Source organism: Pituophis catenifer, unplaced genomic scaffold (assembly GCF_029215685.1).
Source record: "Pituophis catenifer annectens isolate HBS135680 unplaced genomic scaffold, rPitCat1.0.hap2 SCAF_7, whole genome shotgun sequence".
Classification (NCBI taxonomy): Eukaryota; Metazoa; Chordata; class Lepidosauria; order Squamata; family Colubridae; genus Pituophis; species Pituophis catenifer.
The window spans coordinates 11,749,949-11,771,549 of record NW_027256887.1 but is presented as its reverse complement, the minus strand read 5'-3'; the positions used below and the strand labels follow the sequence as shown (position 1 = coordinate 11,771,549).

Genomic DNA, 21,601 nt, shown 5'->3' with positions numbered 1-21,601 from the left:
CTGTAGTGGCTACTGAGCTTCACCTGAAAAAAAAGTGTTGCAATTATGGAGGAAAAGAATACTAGCAAATGGGTTTAGGGCATTTGTGTTGCCACTATGAGGGCCACAAAGGGCATTGTTACGGCTGTTCTTCTGTAGCTTTTACATCAAGGGTTAAAATAAGGTGTTAGCCCTCAAGAATTCCCTTGGCTGGTTGTCCCACCAGGCATCTTTTACCTCCAATTCAGAAGAGTAGGAATGGCAGAAGAACCTCAAACATCTCAGATTCCTCCTATAATCGAAGCCACAATTTATGGTTGATGTCTGCAGAGCAATAGGACTAGAGGTCAAATCTTTGGTCGCCACGATTTTAAAAAGATGTGGAGTCTCTAGAAAGAGTGCAGAGAAGAGCAACCAAGATGATTAGGGGAGGACTGGAGGCTAAAACATATGAAGAACAGTTGCAGGAACTGGGTATGTCCAATGAAAAGAAGGACTAGGGGAGACATGATAGCAGTGTTCCAATATCTCAGGAGCTGCCACAAAGAAGAGGGAGTCAAGCTATTCTCCAAAGCCCCTGCGGGTAGGACAAGAAGCAATGGGTGGAAAGTAATCAAGGAGAGAAGCAACCTAGAACTAAGGAGAAATTTCTTGGCAGTTAGAACAATTAATCAGTGGAACAACTTGCCTCCAGAAGTTGCGAATGCTCCAACACTGGAAGTTTTTAAGAAGATGTTGGATAACCATTTGTCTGAAGTGGTGTAGGGTTTCCTGCCTGAGCAGGATGTTGGACTAGAAGACCTCCAAGGTCCCTTCGAACTCAACTATTCTATTCTAATCAGGCTTCTTTCTCCTTACTTTTGAGTAAATCCATGGGCATGAACTACTCACATCCAGGGACGCTGAAAAAGTCAATATTAACCATATTCAAGTCTCTATGTCATTTTTTAATTATCCTGTGAACCTTGTCCAACTTGTCCATCCTTAACTGGATATGCGTGTGAGATTTCTTAGGCATTAATGTATGGCAGAACCTAAAAGCACTTCCAAGATGAATAACAAATTATCTGCATCGAATTTGGTTGATTGGAGAGACATTTGTCTGGAATGATTTAGGGCCTCTTGATTGTGCAAGGGGTTGGACTAAAAGACCTTCAACGTCCCTTCCAACTCTGTTACTCTGATTAATGACACTTAGTAAGATCTCTAAGGATCAATTTGTTGGTAGAGAGAGCTAGTTGGTTAGAAATATGTACTGGATGGCCTACATAGAATTAAAAACATTGAAAATCAAGAATATGAATTCTACAAAGATGCTTCTTTCTAGCATAAACCTTCACTTTGGGTCAATTAATTCCCCCTCAAGAAAGAATGAATTTTATTTATTTCATGCTACCTACCAGTAGAGGGAGCTTGAATATACCAATTTTCTGCTCTACTCTTAAGTAATTATGAAATGCTTTTCTTCTTGATAAGCTTTTTGCAGAATCATTTCCAGAAAAGTCAAAAATGCTTAAAATCCATTTTAATTCCAGTGTATGGCTTTTCTGATATGCCTGATATTGTAGGGCAAAATCTGGCTGTGGTTTGTTTTAAATCAATTTTTTAAAGGTTACTTTGACTAGTAAAGTTAATGAGATTGTTCTGAAAACGGGCATGTTAACTTGAAACAAGTAGAAGCTTTGTTTGCACATTCCTGACCAAATATTTGGGCATAGCTACTTATTCCCTCGATTTTATTTCTGGAACTCATAACAGTACTTTTTAAGGAGGAAAGAAGACACATTTTCAAAGGACTTTAGTCTGAACACTATATATGGGCTTTCTAAGCAAAGTGTTCTATGCTTCCAATATTGCTTTTTTTCTCAGTCCTATTTCTCGTTTCCTTTTTCCCCTCATAGATTTATGAGGGGAAAATTAATGCATCCAAGCACTTTGATCTTCAGAGAGTTTTGATGATGAGCTGTATTACAACAGTTCCTTTAATAACTGTTCAAAGTTACAACAGCACTGAAAATAGTAACAGATATAACAGATTAACAGAGTTAGAAGGGATCTTATAGGTCATCTAGTCCAACCCCTCGCTCAAGCAGGAGATCCACCATTTCTGACAAATGGCAGTTCAATCTCTTCTTGAAAGTATCAAGTGGTGAAGCTCCCACAACTTCCTAAGGCAACTTCTGTTCCATTGGTTGATTGTTCTCACTGTCAGAAAGTTCCTCCTCATTTCTAGGTTGAATCTCTCCATGGTCAGTTTCCATCCATTATTCCTTGTCTGGCCTTCAGGTGCTTTGGAAAACAGCTTGACCCTCTTCCTCTCTGTGGCAGCCCCTCAAATATTGAAACACTACTATCATGCCTTCCCTGGTCCTTCTCTTCACTAGACTAGCCATGCCCAATTCATGTAACCGTTCTTCATAGGTTTTAGTCTCCAGTCCCCTAATCATCTTGGTTGCTCTTCTCTGCACTCTTTCTAGTATCTCAACATCTTTTTTATAGTGTGGTGACCAAAACTGGATGCAGTACTCCAGGTGTGGTCTTACTAGGGCTTTATAGAGTGGTATTAGTACCTCACTTGATCTTGATTGTATCCCTCTGTAGTGACTTACAACCGTTTTTCACAACTACAACCTTTGAATCATCCCCGTGATCATGTGATCAAACTTCAGATGCTTGGTAACTGGTTCATACTTATGACCGTTGCTGTGTCCCAAGGTCATGCGATCCCTTTTTACAACCTTCTGACAAGCAAAGTCAATGGGGAAGCCAGATTCACTTAACAACCGGGTTACTAACTTATCATTGCAGTGATTCACTTAACAACTGTGGCAAAAAAGGTCATTAAATTGGCAAAGCTCACTTAACAGATGTCTCACTTAGCAACAAAAATTTGGGGCTCAGTTGTGATTGTAAGTCAAGGGCTACCTGTATTAATAAGGAAAGGGAGAGAAAATTTAACATTTTCTCAAAGAAAGGGAAGTGTCAGGTATGCCTCATTTCAGTACTCAAGAAAGAAAAACCCCGACTCCATTTTCATAGAGAAAGGTACTTCTACTGAGTATGAACTGAATGCAATCAAAGAAAAGCAAGTCTTTTTACTTTTCCATATTTACTAGCCATTTCTTTAACAGGAAACTAATCTAAAACCCAAAATCAAAATTTCACTTTTTTTTCTGTTTCAAGCATAAAATCCAGTAGCAGTGTACAAGTAGAAATAAAACTAGATCTATTCTTTTAATTAAAGAGTTAATTTTGCCATCTTTGCTATCTTCATCATTTTTACCATCCATTCTAGGAATTGTTCTATCTTTCCATTTGTGTGTGTGTATAAAAGTGTTACTGCAGTCGACATATATAATAACAGGCACAGTTTTGAGTTTTTGACACGGCTATTTCTTCCCCATGGAAACCCCTGGCCCCAGCCGGGCTATCTAGTTGGGGCATCACTGCAGGGGTGAAATCCAGCAGGTTCTAATAGGTTCTGGAGAACCGGTAGCGGAAATTTTGAGTAGTTCGGAGAACTGGCAAATGCCACCTCTGACTCGCCCCAGAGTGGGGTGGGAATGGAGATTTTGCAATATCCTTCCCCCAGGAGTGGGCAGGGAATGGGGATTTTGCAGTATCCTTCCCCTGGAGTGTGGTGGGAATGGAGATTTTGCAATATAGAGCCTTGGTAGTACAGTGGTCTAAAGCACCCTGTTATTAAAAACAGCTGCCTGCAATTACTGCAGGTTCGAATCTCGCCAAGGCTCAAGGTTGACTCAGCCTTCCATCCTTTCTAAGGTAGGTAAATTGAGGACCCAGTTTGTGGGGGCAATAAGCTGACTTTGTATAAATATACAAAAGTATGAAGGCTATTGCTTAGCGCATTGTAAGCCGCCCTGAGTCTCCGGAGAAGGGTGGCATATAAATCAAATTAAAAATTAAAAATAAAAAATATCCTTCCCTTGCCATGAACACCAAGCCACGCCCACAGAGCCGGTAGGGAAAGAATTTGGATTTCACCCCTGCATTACTGTCAACCAAAAATCTTCTAACAGCACATGCATTTTCCCTACATTATTAAGATGAAGTTTTTGTCGAGTTCTTGAAAGAATATTTTCCAATCCATGCACTAGAAGACAATTCTGAAAGACAATTATTCTTATCAGACCTATCACAAGTATAGTGTGCATACATCTGATCATATGAAAATGGCTACGTTTGCCGCTTTACTTCTGGTTCTGTCTAATAATTAAATTGAGGTGTTCCTCCTGTTCCAGATTTTGATATTGATAGAAGTTCTTCTGTGTTTTCAGTCACAAATTTGGAAAAAAGGTGATCTATTTGAATTACTTAAGTGACTTGAGAGACCACCTGAAATACGAACACCTGAATATCCCTGAAGAAGTGATTCGGTAGGTGATTTTTCTTTTTACTTTAATATTTACAGATATTTTTATTTTCCTCAGATGCCTGCACAGATTTTGATACAACTGATTTAGATTAGCCCTAGCCAGTGGTGGGATTCAACCGGTGTAACAACCGGTTCGCGCCAAGCACATGCGTGCCAAACGCGCACTCCACACACACGCAGTGCGTTTCCAAATTGGTCTAAAACTGCAGCCCCAGTGAGTAAAACAGCTGAGGCGTGGCAATCCACTCTGCCGTGCCTCAGCTGGGCTTCAAAAAGAAAAAAGAAAGAAAAGAAAGGTCAGTATAGCAGGCCCACATGATAGTTGGAGCGAACCAGTTCGCTCTCAGTTAATCGTCGGAGCAACCAGCTCGCCCGAACCAATCTGAATAGGCTGAATCCCACCCCTGGCCCTTACCCTAACCCTCCTCCTTCTCTTCCTCTCTGCCTCCTCCTCTCCTCCTCCTCCTCCTCCTCTCTGCCTCCTCTTCCTTCTCTCTGCCTCCTCCTCCTCTCTGCCTCTGCCTCCTCCTCTCTGCCTCCTCTTCCTTCTCTCTGCCTCCTTCTCCTCTTCCTCTACCTCCTCCTCCTCTCTGCCTCCTCCTCCTCCTCTCTGCCTCCTCTTCCTTCTCTCTGCCTCCTCCTCCTCTTCCTCTCTACCTCCTCCTCCTCTCTGCCTCCTTCTCCTCTTCCTCTCTACCTCCTCCTCCTCTCTGCCTCCTCCTCCTCCTCTCTTCCTCCTCTTCCTTCTCTCTGCCCCCTCCTCCTCTTCCTCTCTACCTCCTCCTCCTTTCTGCCTCCTCCTCCTTCTCTCTGCCTCCTCCTCTTCCTCTCTACCTCCTCCTCCTCTCTGCCTCTGCCTCCTCCTCTCTGCCTCCTCCTCCTTCTCTCTGCCCCCTCCTCTCCTCCTCCTCTTCCTCTCTGCCTCCTACTCCTCTCTGCCTCTGCCTCCTCCTCCTTCTCTCTGCCTCCTCCTCCTCTTCCTCTCTACCTCCTCCTCCTCTCTGCCTCCTTCTCCTCTTCCTCTACCTCCTCCTCCTCTCTGCCTCCTCCTCCTCCTCTCTGCCTCCTCTTCCTTCTCTCTGCCTCCTCCTCCTCTTCCTCTCTACCTCCTCCTCCTCTCTGCCTCCTTCTCCTCTTCCTCTCTACCTCCTCCTCCTCTCTGCCTCCTCCTCCTCCTCTCTTCCTCCTCTTCCTTCTCTCTGCCTCCTCCTCCTCTTCCTCTCTACCTCCTCCTCCTTTCTGCCTCCTCCTCCTTCTCTGCCTCCTCTTCCTCTCTACCTCCTCCTCCTCTCTGCCTCTGCCTCCTCCTCTCTGCCTCCTCCTCCTTCTCTCTGCCCCCTCCTCTCCTCCTCCTCTTCCTCTCTGCCTCCTACTCCTCTCTGCCTCTGCCTCCTCCTCCTTCTCTCTGCCTCCTCCTCCTCTTCCTCTCTACCTCCTCCTCCTCTCTGCCTCCTTCTCCTCTTCCTCTACCTCCTCCTCCTCTCTGCCTCCTCCTCCTCCTCTCTGCCTCCTCTTCCTTCTCTCTGCCTCCTCCTCCTCTTCCTCTCTACCTCCTCCTCCTTTCTGCCTCCTCCTCCTTCTCTCTGCCTCCTCCTCTTCCTCTCTACCTCCTCCTCCTCTCTGCCTCTGCCTCCTCCTCTCTGCCTCCTCCTCCTTCTCTCTGCCCCCTCCTCTCCTCCTCCTCCTCCTCTCTGCCTCCTCCTTCTCCTCTCTTCACCATTTTCTCCTCCACCAAGAGTTTGGTTTGAATGATATAAGTGAACCAAACATTTTATCTCTTGAATATTGAGATTGTGTTTCCCCACCAGACACGATGAAAATCTTCGGATGAAACAGAAGAGCAAATCCCTTCCTCCAGCAAAACTTCCTCCACCACGGCCTCCTCTTCCAACGCAGCAGTTTGGAGTCAGCCTTCAGTAGTAAGCCCCCTGCTTTATTTGATCATGTCGCTGAATGGAACCTGACCCCTTCCAAAGTTTAACTGGTCCTCCTTGGTGGCATCTCAGGCAGGCTACGTGTCTTGCTGCCAGGACCGTCAGCTCCCCATCTGGGCTTGTAAAGGAATGCACATTGGGGATAAGGTCGGAGTGAACAAACTATTGGGGAGACTTGCAAATAATATTAGATAATCCTGGGGGGAAAGGGACTCCTGCAAAGGAGCTCACACTAACCCCATCTTGATTTTGCTTGGGATAAAATGGAGTACTGTAGAGAGAAGCTCTGCCGAGTTTTCTCTTCTTCTACCCAGCAATGATAGAAACATTCCAGCAATAGAATAGAATAGAATAGAATAGAATAGAATAGAATAGAATAGAATAGAATAGAATAGAATAGAATAGAACAGAACAGAACAGAACAGAACAGAACAGAACAGAACAGAACAGAACAGAACAGAACAGAATAGAATTCTTTATTGGCCAAGTGTGATTGGACACACAAGGAATTTGTCTTTGGTGTAAATGCTCTCAGTGTACCTAAGGAGAATAAAATACATTCATCAAGAATAAAAAGATACAACACTTAGTGATAGTCAAGGCTACTAATAAGCTATCAAATCATACTAGGAAAAAAATAAAAACAATATAAATTGAAAGATACATGCAACATGGTTATAGTAATAAGAGGGAAGAGATAGATACTAGTAAGGAAGATTAATAGTAGTGCAGACTTAGTAAATAGTTTGACAGTGTTGTGGGAATTATTTGTTTAGCAGAGTGATGGTGTTTAGGGAAAAAACTGTTCTTGTGTCTAGTTGTTCTGGTGTGCAGTGCTCTATAGTGTCGTTTTGAGGGTAGGAGTTGAAACAATTTATGTCCAGGATGTGAGGGGTCTGTAGATATTTTCACAGCCCTCTTTTTGACTCGTGCAATATACAGGTCCTCAATGGAAGGCAGGTTGGTAGCCATTGTTTTTTCTGCACTTCTAATTATCCTCTGAAGTCTGTGTCTGTCTTGTTGGGTTGCAGAGCCAAACCAGTCAGTTATGGAGGTGCAGATGACAGACTCAATCCCTGTTGTTGACCTGCCCTACTTCACAGGACAGGACACTGAAAAATCATGAGCTTGCCTTTTTTTTTTTTTCCCCCTGCCATTCCTTTATTTTAAAAAATCTGGGACTGAAAGAAAGAGAATCCAAAGAATGCATGAAGGGATTCCTTGTCACACTTAGAGAGCGGACCAGAGAGGCTTCTTTCTTGCACACCAGCAAGAAAGTGTGCAAGATTTACTAATACAAGCTGACACTTTCTGCCTGTCCAAGTTATTAATAGCTACCGATGGTGTCATTCCTCCTTCGCTTAAGACAAATGCAATGAGCCATAATGGTGAAAGAATGATCAGAGAAGGATTAAAGTCCCGTGTTTTCTATCTGAAGCCAATTCAAAAGCTTTCCTTATATTGGAGCTTCTAAGTATGATGTGAGAGTTCAACCACAGGGGTCATGGAACTAATCTTCAGTGGCCAGATTCATATTTCAGCCAAACTCAATTATGTCTCCCCGATATCACTTCATATCTGTTTAGATAGATTTTTAACTTGTTTTAACAAATAGCGGGATTCCCTCACCTCATTTTAACCTGATAATAACCTTGAGGATTTGATTTGGCTGGGAGAAAGAGAATGGCCCAAAGTCAGCCAGAGGCCTTCTGTCCTTCAAGATCAACAAAAATCCTATGAGTTGATGTTCAAGATGTTTTCTTGGCAGGAATATCATCATTATTTTTCTTGGGTTCATTTTAGATCCCAGCTTAGGTTAGGAAAGAGGGGACACGGTGGCTCAGTGGCTAAGACGCTGAGCTTGTCGATCGAAAGGTCGGCAGTTCAGAGGTTCGAATCCCTACTGCCGCGTAACAGGGTGAGCTTCCGTTACTTGTCCCAGCTTCTGCCAACCTAGCAGTTTGAAAGCACGTAAAAAATGCAAGTAGAAAAATAGGGACCACTTTGGTGGGAAGGTAACAGCATTCCGTGTTTAAAAGTAAAAAAAAAAAAAAAAAAGCCTCTGATGATCGCATGGCTCAGGTGGGCATGTGGGGGGCATGGATTTTTGCTACCGAACTACCCGCCACCATCACTACCAGATCGGGTGATCCGGTCCAAACCGGGAACATTTCACCTCTGGTTTAGTCATGCTGGCCACATGACCATGGAGACATCTTCGGACAGCGTTTGGCTTTGAAACAGAGATGAGCACCGCCCCCTAGAGTCAGGAATGACTAGCACATATGTGCAAGGGGAACCTTTACCTTTACTTTAGGTTAGGAAATTGGGATTTGGGGATAGTGTCCCTTGCACCATAGAGATTGCACGCTTCCTGATACTCTTTGGACTGTAGAAATCTTGTTAATAAAGAAATCCAAGAAGTCTAATCTGCTTGAATCTGCTTAGCCCAAGTTGTCCAAGTGCTGAGATAACCTTAAAGGAGATGAGTCATCAAGTGTGACATCTTCTGGATAAAAGCTGGATGGTCCCTTGGTCAGAAAGCCTTGAAAAGTGCTCACTGTCCTTCTGAAAGTCTATTGGTGCTCATGCTGACCACACCACTCCTGCTACTGTTAGTGGGACTTTCTGTGGACTTCTAAAGTACCAAAACCAAAGCCTTCTCAAATAACAGAATTTTCCGATTATGGACATGGAATTCTTTAAGACTGGTTAATTATCCTTTGTCATCTCACAGAACTCTCCTGGGTGAATTAAACTGGGCATTTAATTTTCAGAAAGTGAGGGAGACCTGTGGCTGTAACACACAACTTTCCACCTTTGAGTCTTCAGATAATCAATACCAGGAATGATGTTGGCTAGATGTGTATTCATGGTGACCCTTTCCCAGAACCTTGGCCTATGATAGTATGAACCCGGGCATGCCACGGTATTCCACAGCTGCACGAAGGAGGGAGGGAGGGAGGGAAGGGAAGGGAAGGGAAGGGAAGAGAAGGAAGAAGGAAGGGAAGGGAAGGGAAGGGAAGGGAAGGGAAGGGAAGGGAAGGAAGGAAGGAAGGAAGGAAGGAAGGAAGGAAGGAAGGAAGGAAGGAAGGAAGACAAAATTACCTAAGGAATCACCTTTTTCCAAGAATCTCTATCCATCCAATTTGATCCATCAGATTGGGCATGCTGCAGATCCCGTCATCCAAAGAGTATCCAATGGTGGGGGACCAGAAGATGGGCCTTTTCTGCAGTGGCCCCTAATTTGTGGAATATTCTCCTCTTGGAAATTAGAATGGCCCCCAACCCGGTTGGCTTAAAAAACTTGGCTGCATCCCTGGGCCTGGAGCTCTGAATATGTTAAGGACCCTGTTTCTTGGCTTTACTATTAATTGGTTAATTATCTCAGCTGCTGTATATATCATATTTTGGATACTTTTATTGTTTTAATTTTCTTTAATGTTTAATTGCTTTTATATTTTTAGAACTGTAAGCTGCCCAGAATCACTGGCTGAGACGGGTGGCTATAGAAATGGATGGATGGATGGATGGATGGATGGATGGATGGATGGATGGAACAAACAAACAAACAAACAAACAAATCATATTTCCTTGAACGAAGGTTCAAAAACTCTTTCTGTGAAGATACACATTTCATTTTTGCCCTGTTAAGGAATTCTTCTGAAGTTATGCTGAATGAGCTCCACAACTGATTTTCTTTTCACACTCGATGTTCCAAGTAACAACTTGCTATCAAATAATTTGTTTTTCTCTTTATGGGGGTATGTGTCAAAATCTACGAGATGGTAGGCACAGCATCAAAATCAATGCATTGTCTCCATTTTTTTTTTGAGACTCTTCTATTTTCTTTTCTTTTTAAATGAAAGTCAGGTTAACAGATTAGAAGCAAGGTAGCTTTGCCAATGCTGGGATTTTTGTTCAGGTCATGTTTCAACCTGTTTTCTTTTCTCCAACAGCCTCAGTGCTAAAAACAAAGGGGAATTAATACCACCTGTAATGAATCAAACAGTGGCTTACTTGAAAAAAAGAGGTAAGGATTCATTTCATAACTCCCTGTGGTTCCACACCTTAATGGAAGAGACAGATTCCTACAGACATACCATATTTTTCGGAGTATAAGACACTTTTTCCCCCCTAAAATAGGGTGAAAATTTGGGTGCGTCTTATACACTGAATGTAGCCCCGTCCACCCGCCGTCCACCCCGGAAAATGGGGCGCGCAGAGGCGGCAATAGGCTATGGCAATCCCTGCAGCCTGAAACAGTTGATCTTTGGGAGCTGCTTGTACTAATCAGGCTGTGCTGAAGCTGAAATGGGCTGTTTGCTGCAAGGAGGCAAATTGCTGGGAGGCAGAGCCAGATTTTTTTTTTCTTGTGCTAATCAGGCTGTGCTGAAAATGAAACAGGCTGTTTACTGTTGGCTGCAAGGAGGCAAATTGCTGGGAGGCAGAGGCAGATTTTTTTGCTCTTGTTTTCCTCCCCAAAAAAGGTAGGTGCGTCTTACAGTCCGGAGCGTCTTATATTCCGAAAAATTCACAGAAATGAATAATTTTCAAGAGACTATCCAAAATTAAGCAACTCGTTGAACGTTTGAGATAAATATAGGAAAATAATAAATCTAAACGTCTCCCCGCTTGCTTCCTCACTAAATGTATACTTTTATGATGAAGAAAACAGTAGGAAATTTAATCAGTGGAGAAAATTATTTTTTGGATTACAAGACTTTATTATGAAGGGGATAAAATTAAGGTCTCTTGAGACTTTTGTTACACCATGCTCTTCCACACTCAGTTGGTTCCCATATTCTCAGATAAGTAACACGTCAACAAAAGAATTTAAGAAACAAGGGAGGACAATGAAAAATCTTGTAATTTAGAATACTGAACATTTGCAGTATAACATGTACTCTATTAGTGAAATACAGTTCAAAACCTGAACAGATTTTTTTAAAAAAATTGAATGATTTATGAATGGATGCAAAATTTGAAGACAGTTATAGAAGTGAAATGTGGCAATTTGAACGGAAAAAGGATAATTAAGAGCCGTGGTGGCTTAGTGGTTAGAATGAAGTACTGCAGGCTACTTCAGCTGACTGCCTGTAGTTGGCAGTTTAATTTAACAAATTTAACAAATAAATTGAAGGTGTATTGAGTTCATCTCCCTGGAATTCCACACATCTTCAAGCTGCCAAGGTTGAGGAATTTTACACTAACCCATAAAGTGGTGACCAATATTTTTCTCACTCTTTGAAACCGACTACCAAATGTTTTTGTGAGCCCTTGGCTTCTTCCATGCACCCAGCATCACATACAACCAGGCCAGTGGTGAAATCCAATTTTTTTTTATGACCGGTTCTGTGGGTGTGGCTTGGTAGGCGTGGTGTGGCTTGGTGGGCGTGGCTTGGTGAACATGGCAGGGGAAGGTTACTGCAGAATCTCCATTCCCATCCCACTCCAGGAGAAGGATACTGCAAAATCTCCATTCCCACCCCACTCTGGGGCCAGGCAGAGATGGTATTTGCCGGTTCTCTGAACTATTCAAAATTTCCGCTACTGGTTCTCCAGAACCTGTCAGAACCTGCTGGATTTCACCCCTGAACCAGGCAAAGCAATAGACTCATTTTTCAGTTCTTTCCAGCTCATAAAACAGGAGATGCAAATTGGAGCTTAGATGTCTACTCATGCCTACTTTGCTTGAGTAAATGTCTCTGCATAAATGCTTTTGTTATGCAAGAAAAGTGGCCTGAGATGATCACACTTTGCCTGCAGAGACTTTATAAAACACTTGTTGTGGTCCACCAGCAGCCTGCGGACAGTGCTGCCGACTCTGGCAGCAGAGTCGGACAGTGAGGAGGCTGAGGAAGAACATGGGCCAGTCCTGGAGGCTGGGGAAGGCCCGGATGAGGGCTCTGCGTCGGAGGCAGAGATGGGGCCAGGGCCATCGGGGAGTGATGTGTGGACTCCGGAGCCTCCAGAGGCTGACAGCAGAGAGGCAGAGGAACAGGAGGACCCTGTTCCTAGTGCACACATGAGAAGAGCTGCCAGAAGACAAGAGTAGCTAAAGCAAAAAGGACGACTCGGGAGTAAGGCCAAGAGATGATTGGCCCCTCCCATAAGGCTTAAAAGACAAACAACGGCTCTTGGGCTCTTTGTCAGAAAACACTGTTGATAGATTTGTTTCTTGTCTTGCTGCATTTATTTCTTGTCAGCGTCTTCTGCTTCTGAACTTTTGCCAAGAAAAGCCTTTGGCAGGTTGCCTAATTAGACCAAGGTTGGTGATAAGGCTGAAGAATTGTGTTATGAAGAATTTGTTTTGAATTAGTTTGGATTACGCTGAGAATGAGTTAATTCTCAGCTGTTCTAATAAAGTCTGTTTGTTTTCGAACTGATTGCGTCTGATAATACCTACTTGGGCCTGGGTCACAACAACACTATATAATCACAACAATGCAGCGGAAATGGAGAAAAATTTACTTTTAGCTGATTTTTGATGGGAAAAAAATGAAACAATTTGCTAATTGGAACCAGTATTGGAAAAATGACACTTATATTCACAAGCATGCTGAGTATTTAATCTGGAAGGTCAAATGAACAATAGTGGCAAAAAGTAACTGATTTAATCCTTCCCTCTTCAAAGGGCTGAAAACGGAAGGGCTGTTTCGAAGATCAGCGGGCATCAAAAGTATTCAAGAGATTCAAAAACTTTACAATCAAGGTAAGTGGCCCTTTTATTAGCAAGAAGTAAAACCAAAAAACCAAAAAAAAAAAAAAAGCACCTGGCATGCAAACATAAGATTCATTTTCATTAGTTGTTTGATTAATCCTTTAAAAAGTGAAATGCCATATTAGATAAGTGAGGAATAAGGGCCAGTGGTGGGTTGCCCCTGGTTCGGACCGGTTCGCAAGAACCGGTAGTAAAACCAGCAGGAGGCTCCGCCCACTGACCCGGACGTCACCATAGGTGATCTGCGCATGCGCAGAAGCAGGCGTGATACAAACCGGTAGTAAAGGTAAGTAGAACCCACCCCTGGTAAGGGCATCTGTAAGTGGGTGGGAAGATGGTCAAACATTCAAAGTGAAAAATTTGTGCACACCTGAGCAGGTGCAGCTATTAGAGGCAACTCGCTCCGGCCAACTCACCATGGCCAATTTGCCACAGGACAACTCTCCACAGAACAATTCAACAATTCAATTTAATTATTTAAAATAGTTTTTAAAATTATTTTAATTTTTGTCACTCACATATCAATTTGTCCTTCCATTGGCATCCTTTCTTTAATGATTATATTCCACCACTTCTTCGATATTAGTGTTATTCTTATTCTGTGGCAAATTGTCCCACAGTGGGTTGGCTGTGGCGAGTTGGCCATGGTGAGTTGGGCACAGCGAGTTGACTGTGATGAGTTAGGCTCCGGCGAGCTGTCCCAGAGGAGGGGTTATAAAGTCAAGATGACATCTGCAAAGCATAAGGAAAAATGTTTCACCTTCTGAAAACTTATCCAGAGCATCAAAAATGCAATCAAGGCTCCCAATTTGGGCTTGTGAATATTTGGGGCTGGATTCAAACAAATAGGCTGAGACTGATTCCGGGCTTTATTATTTACTACTAATTAATTATTTGGATTAAATTATGATTTTATTGTACTTGTTTCTTAACTTGTGTTCGCTGCCCTGAGTCCTTTGGGAGAATGGTGGCATATAAATACATGTAATTAATAAATAAATAATAAATTACAAAGGGAAGACTGGCTGTATTTTTTGGAGTATAAGACACACTTCCCCCCCCCCTAAAAGAGGGTGAAAATTTGGGTGCGTCTTATACACCGAATGTAGCCATGCCCACAAGGCCAAAAATGTGAAGATGGTCTGTGGCAATCCCTGCAGCCTGAACAGCTGATTGAGGGTATTCCGGGAGGCCGATCCACCCACCAATCAGCTGCTCGGGCTGAATCAGGCTGCAATAATGTGCTGAAGCTGACCTGGCTGTTCGCTATTTGCTGCAAGGACGTGTCAGAGTTTGCAGCAGCAATCACATCCAGAAAGCACACACAAGTAACTGATTCAGCAGGATTCAATAACTTCTCTTTATATATAATATAACACATGAAGTAAATATACAATACCAAAAGCAGGTTTTCCGATGTAGTAGTAAATACAAGCAAAACACAAGCAGAGGAGAGGAGTTTCATTTTCAATTTTAGTTTCAGAGATCAGCATAGCACGCAGCTTTAGAACAGTTGAGCTAAACCACGCCCAGGCTTCTTGCTGTCTCCTTCCTTGTTGCTCACACAGCAAATACCGTTTCAGTTTCCAAACAGCCCTCAACTCTCTCACACACTGACAGGACGTTAGCCAGATGAATACCGATGGATGCTGGTAGGCAGAGGCAGATTTTTTTTTATTTTCCTCCCCAAAAACTAAGGTGCATCTTATACTCCAGAGTATCTTATACTCCGAAAAATATACGTAAATGCCACCTCAAGAACACAATTTCTGCCCTCTTGATTGAAACAGTCTCCCCTCCTTGATTTATTTACATTAGTCACTGATGAACACGGGTCTTTCGATCTCTCTTGTGCATGTTACTGGTCTCTCATAATAAAATAAAATATTAGATATATGATTTATTAAACCAGGGGTCTCCAAACTTGGCAACTTTAAGACTTGTGGACTTGAACTCCCAGAATTCCTCAGCTAGCAAAGCAATTCTGGGAGTTGAAGTCCACAAGTCTTAAAGTTGCCGAGTTTGAAGACCCCTGTATTAAACAAATGCCACCTTTTATTTTTATGAGGAAAAGATATCCTGAATGATTCCCCCCCCCCCCGTTAATTAATATATGAATAATGCAGTTCCCAAAAATATATACTAGCAAGATACTTTTCTTTTTAATTTAACCAGTTCAAATTGGTCCCCACTCCATGCTAAGCCTTTAATGGATTGGAGAGATGCCATCTTAACCTTAAATCAAGAAGGAAGGAGCTAGGACCAGCATTTAAAACAGTTTGAACAAATGAGTCGTGACCAGCTTATATTGATGGTTTCATAACAGCTAAGAAATGACAAATTGTGAATCCTGCATAGCTTGATTTTCTCTAAACAGCAATATCACCTCCTCTGCTTTTTGCTTTGTTTTTTTACTGCTTTTTTCCTGTAGATACGATGTCAAAAGAAATCATTTGTGAAAAGCACTGGAGTCATTTTATGAAATGTTTTTATAGTGCAAATATCTTGCTGCTAGATAATAACATTCCATTGTTACCACAAAAAGGGAAAAAAGAATATGCAGGATAAGATTACTCTATCTCTTATCTGATATAAAATCGAATTACTTTGAAAAAAAAATAAATACAGCTTTTTATAAACTTCACAAACTCTCTTATGAGGAAAAGATCTGCATTTGAGCCAGTTTAGAGCCAATGAAAATATGGAAATAATGTTCAAATTATAGCTGCAGCAAGAAGGGTCTTGAAGTTATGAAGTAGGTGGGTAGTTGGATAGGTAAGGAAAATGGAGTGCTGACCATCTCATTGCAGGGTGACTGTGGGAGACTTATAACATCAAAATAAGTAAGGTAGGTAGGTAGAAAGACAGACAGACAGACGATGATGGATAGATAGAAGATAGCTAGATGGATGGATGGATGGATGGATGGATGGATGATGGATAGATGGATAGATAGATAATGGATGGATAGATTAAATAGATGGATAGAAAGATAGATGATGGATAGATAGTGGATGGATGATAGATAGATGATGGATGGATGGATGGATGGATAGATTAGATAGATAGATGGATAGATAGGTAGATGATGGATAGATAGATAGTGGATGGATGATAGATAGATGATGGATGGATGGATGGATGGATGGATGGATGGATGGATAGATAGATAGATAGATAGATAGATAGGGATGGATGCATAGATGATAGATAGATAGATAGATAGATAGATAGATAGATAGATAGATAGATAGATAGATATGGATGGATGGATGGATGGATGGATGGATGGATGGATGGATGGATAGATAGATAGATAGATAGATAGATAGATAGATAGATAGATAATAGATTTATTTTGATGTTGACGGCTATATGTATATGTATGTTTATATGTATGAATGTATATGTATGTATGTTTGGGTGTATATATACACATGCACACACAAATGTGTAAAATCACAATAAAATCATAATAAAATACAAATTATAACTAAGATTAAAAGATGGAGAGGAAAAAACAGGGTGGGAGCTGCTGTTAGCTGACCTCCAGTGTAGTACTCCCCCGTTGGAACCCCAAACTAACTGGCAGAACCAAATCTTCAAGCTTTTGCAGAAGGTGGTCAGGAGAGTGGGAGCCAATCTCACCTCAGGGAGCAAGATATTCCAAAGGCCATGCTGAAATCCCTTGGTTGACAGAATCTGCAGCATGATTTCTCTATCGGTACTAGTGGGGTGGGCCTGTCCCATAGGGGGAAGACAAGTTTCTCAACCCGGATCCATGCCATGCAGGGCTTCATAAGTAATAAACAACACCTGGAATTGCATTCAGGAGCAAACCAGCAATGAATGCAACTCATGGAAGAGTGATGTAACATGGGCCACTCTAGAGATCCCAAAGATTGTCTGTGTTGCCGCACTCCGCGTCAGTTGAAGCTTCCAAAGGCTCTTCAAGGGTAGCCCCATGTTAAGTGCATTGCACTAGTCCAGTGATGGCTAATCTTTTCCAGACCAAGTGCCCAACGCGCATGCAGGCATGCGCCAAACCCCCAAAATGCAATAAACACGAGCCCCATGCATGCACCCCATGCATGCATGCATGCCCCGTACACACTCCACGCATGCATGCTCCCCTCCCCCTGTGCATGTGTGCGTGCCCCCCCACATGTGCCCCCCTCCCCATGCATGCACGGCAGAGACACGAAGACCATCTGGCCAGCAGGAGGCATGTTTGCATGCATGGCAGAACTGAACTGGGGAAACAGCTCGTGTACCCATAGAGAGGGTGCCATAGATTCACCCTCACAGCACTAGTGAGATGACCAGGGCTTGAATGACTGAGTGCAGGGACTCCTGACCCAGGAAAGGGTATGAAGGGTGTTTGAATTAAATCCTCTTATTTGCGTTTTCTTATATGTATTCTTTGGCATTTTCTGTTGCAGGAAAAACTGTTGATTTTGATGACTATGGAGATATTCACATCCCTGGAGTCATCCTGAAGGCTTTTCTCCGAGAACTTCCTGAACCTTTACTGACCTTCCCAATGTATGATCAGATCATTCAAATCACTGGTGAGTCACTTCCCACAAATATATGGCTTTGACTCATCTGTACTTTCTAGTGGTAACCACATATTTTCTGAATAGCAAAACATGGTGAAGCTAGACAGTTCTGAGATGTAGATCCCTGCAAAGGAGATGAATGTGTCGTGATGCACCTTCTCTAACTGTGTGGGCTGGAAACTTGCTTTCACCTAAATATCAGATTTTTCAGGGTATTTATTGCAAGCTTACATGTATTCCTCTGAGCCCCGCTGGACCTGTGCGAAGCCTACAAGATTTGATTGGCCAAGACACAGAGACATCTTTGGTCCTGCTTCTCTCTCACATCTTCTGGAATTTAAAAAAGGAAAGTCTGAAATTGGGTTGGTTCAAGGGTGGGCTGCTAGGGGTTCGCCCGAGTTCGAGAGAACCCGTAGCTAACGTTATGGCCGGTTCAAAGAATCTCCAAATCCCACCCCTGGCTGTTATGCAGCACTAGGGATTTGAACTTCTGAACTGCCGACCTTTCGATCAACAAGCTCAGCATCTTAGCCACTGAGCCACCGTGTCCCTTATCCTCATCTTCCCTACTGTTTCACCAAATATTACTGTGTTTCCCCGAAAATAAGACCCTGTCTTATATTTTTTTGAACCCTGAAATAAACGCTTCACCTTATTACTATGCGCTCAAAAGCCCAATTGGGCTTATTATTAGGGGATGTTTTATTTTGGGGGAAACAGGGTACATGGACATATTGTGGATGAATCAAACTCAACACAAGGGAGCATTTAGTTTTACTTCATTGAATTAGGAAGCAGGTTTCATCCAAACAGGCCACTTCAGGAGGAAGATTCAGCTAGAATGAAATGGTTGATCCCTTGTCTTTTCTCACAGGTGTGGAAAGTAGCTTGCGAGTGACCAGATGCAAAGAAATTGTACACCGACTTCCTGAGCACAATTATGTCGTGCTGAAGTTTCTGATGTGTTTTCTCCACATGGTTGGTACAAATTACTAAATCCCCAACTTTGTTGCTGGTTTTGAAGCTCTCTCTTAATTGATTCTTCTGGTACCAGATCCAAAGTGTGCCTGCAGGGTATGGTCGAAAAAGTCAAAATGGCTGACGCAATGGGGTAATTGACACTGCCTGGTTTTTTATGTTTATGATGAGGATCCCATCCTAGCAGCCATCAGGACTATTATTATTTTTTTTAACCATTACCTGCAGAAAATCTGGTACCCATAATGGTATGTAGGAATGACCTTTGGAAATAGGAAGAATAGCCACAGCCTAGACCAGGGCTGTCAAACTCGCAGCCTGCAGGCCAGATGCGTCATGCGCTGGCCACCCCCCCACCTGGGTTAGCAAAGAGGGGAAAACGGAGGTGGTATTCAGCAGGTTCTGACCAGTTCTGGAGAACCGGTAGCGGAAATTTTGAATAGCAAATACCACCTCTGACTGGCCCCGCCCCCATCTATTCTCTGCCTCCCGCGTCCCAGCTGATCTGCTGGATCTTCTTTTGTTGCCCTGCACAGGAGAACAAAGTTGGAAAGGAGGTTAGTTGGGTGGGGAGGGAATGGGGATTTTGCAGTATCCTTCCCCTGCCACGCCCACCAAGGCACGCCCACCAAGCCATGTCCACAGAACTGGTAGTAAAAATATTGAATCCCGCTACTATTCTCGATACCTCATGTGATGCCGCCATGATGACGTGAGTTTGATGCCCCTGGCCTAGAAAATAATCCAATAAACAAAATCTGAGTCCAAAGGAGGTGCAGAAAGAGGGTCTCAGAAGGGTCTCTCTCTAGTTTTGGGGAGAGGAAGGGAGGAAAATAAGGAAGGGGCAAGTTAAGATTCAGTTACTGAAAATTGGCCATAAAGCTTGGTGCTTCTTTGAATTACCTCAAAGGGCTGACAGTTCCAGATGAAACTTTTATTCTAAGTTGATCAATACTTTTGCCAATCCTTCCCAAAAACTAAGGTGCGTTTTATACTCCGGTGCGTTTTATAATCCGAAAAATACGGTATATATATTTTAACATTCAAAAAAGGGCTTAGATTTAAAAGAAGAGATCAACTTCACTCGTGCAATTATGGGCGTTATTTTGATTTTTTTTTTTTAATACTTTCTGCCCAGCACTTGTACCTTGCTAGATGTGTTGTATATGTTCTGAATTCTACGTCTTCCTTTCTCCAGGTGTCGCAGGAAACCATTTTCAACAAAATGACCAGTTCTAATCTTGCTTGTGTCTTTGGCTTGAATTTAATCTGGCCACCCAACAGCGCGCCATCCTTCAGCGCATTGGTGCCTATAAATCTTTTTGCTGAGTTGTTGATCGATTTCTATCCCATCATCTTCAGTTCACGAAAAGTGCCTGGTGAACGCTTGCCTTGAAAATCAAAAGACTGGGGACTGTAAGGAAACCCATCCTTTCCACGCTTTTCTATGCAAGGCAGCAGGACAAGAATTCCCATGTTACAAAGCAAGTGTCGGAGGAGGAAGAGAGCTGTGTGTTTATGGGAGCAAAAAAAGAAAATAAAAATCAGGAGTCTAGCAGCCCCTTTTCCAATTCATGCATTCTTATTAAACTGTAGCCACTTTCATGAATTCTGGGATTTTTTTTTGATTTTTTTTGCACTATCTACCACCCCATCGTTTGCTTAGCTCAGCATCAGTGCTCAAACAATTCTCTTCCTTGGGACCATCTTCCTTTGTAAGCCCTTTAAAAATGCATGAAATCACCAAGCCGTCTGTTTTTCAGGGACATTAATGCCTGAGCTGTGAGTAGTGATTGAATGATAAACCCAGAATCCTTGGGAATAAGATGGGGATTTGAAATGTGCATCTGTTATGTGTCTCTTACCCCCACACCCCGAGTGTTAGTGGCTGGTTGGACTGATTCTAGGCACGACGAACAGACAGTATTACAAAAGTTTTGAATTGCATTCAAAGAACATTCAGAAATGTAGTTTCTTGTGTTGCCCCTTTTGCTTCCAGACGGCTACACCTTAAGAGAATTCTGTTTTCTATGCAGCGCATGCCAGGAATTAAATGTGCTGTTAAATCAAGCCTCATGAATTATTCAGGAGAGTTTATAAGAAAATTTCTGGTGTGAGAAATATGTGTTTCAGATTTCCCCAACTCTTTTAACAGAAGTCCTGGAGATGTCTCCCGCAGTGACTTTGATAACAGTTTCTCTTTACAAATGATAATTGCACAATTCCAGCTTTTGTGAGGCAGGGGCCCCGGCGAACTCATCCCTGATTATCGAAGAGCAATTTTCAGGCCATTTCCATTGCAGAAAAGAAGGTGATTACCAAGGGGTAATCTGCAGAAACACACATACTGCAGTTGGACGCAGGACAATTAAAAAGAAGAAGAAGGGAATTGTAGCATGCAAAAATCAAAACTTTGCCTTTGAAAGCTGGTGACTGACAGCGCATAAATGGAAGTAAATATTGCAGTTAAGTTAAACCACGGGGGCTTTAAAAGGGTTGCAAGATTTGTCTGATTTTTTTTAGAAGCTTCCAGAAAGAATCGGCGGAATTGAATACTTTTACTGTGCCAGACTTGACAAGGAAAACGACAGAGTAGCTTTTTAAAACAGGTCCCTGCTGTTACAAAAAAAAAAAAAAAATAGAAATGAAGAATGGTCTTTCTTAAGACATTTATGTCCTATGAGCAATTTGGGTAGATAGTGGGCTATATTTTCATAAATTACTTAGTCCCTTTGTAAACAAAGATGTGTTGTTTACTGATTTTTTTTTCTCTCTGATACAAGAGTATTGTTGATTTTCTTGTGTGAGTTTTGAAGAGAAAACTAGAATCCGGGCTTATTGTGGTCAGGCTGGTGATTATCCACATTGTAAGAAGGGAGAAGGGGCCAAGTAAAAGCCCAAATCAAGGTCTGGATTTACGCGAGATTTGTAGGTGCTCCTTGGACAGAATGTTTATGTAGACCAGTGATGAAATCCTACCGGTTCGCACCAATTCAGGCGAACCGGTAGTGATAAAAGCTACCGATTC

The 21,601-nt window shown here is 42.6% G+C and overlaps 1 protein-coding gene across 1 annotated transcript in view; it reads left to right on the top strand.

Moving 5' to 3' along the window:
- Positions 1-19,969, top strand: part of ARHGAP8 (Rho GTPase activating protein 8) — a 32,539-nt gene extending 12,570 nt beyond the window's left edge. Inside the window, exons 6-12 of the mRNA XM_070946745.1 lie at positions 4,278-4,376; positions 6,184-6,294; positions 10,269-10,342; positions 12,947-13,024; positions 17,476-17,604; positions 18,470-18,573; positions 19,772-19,969. Of these exons, the coding sequence (XP_070802846.1) occupies positions 4,278-4,376; positions 6,184-6,294; positions 10,269-10,342; positions 12,947-13,024; positions 17,476-17,604; positions 18,470-18,573; positions 19,772-19,969 (793 nt within the window). The remainder of the gene's footprint in view (positions 1-4,277; positions 4,377-6,183; positions 6,295-10,268; positions 10,343-12,946; positions 13,025-17,475; positions 17,605-18,469; positions 18,574-19,771) is intronic.
- Positions 19,970-21,601: the final 1,632 nt, after the last annotated feature.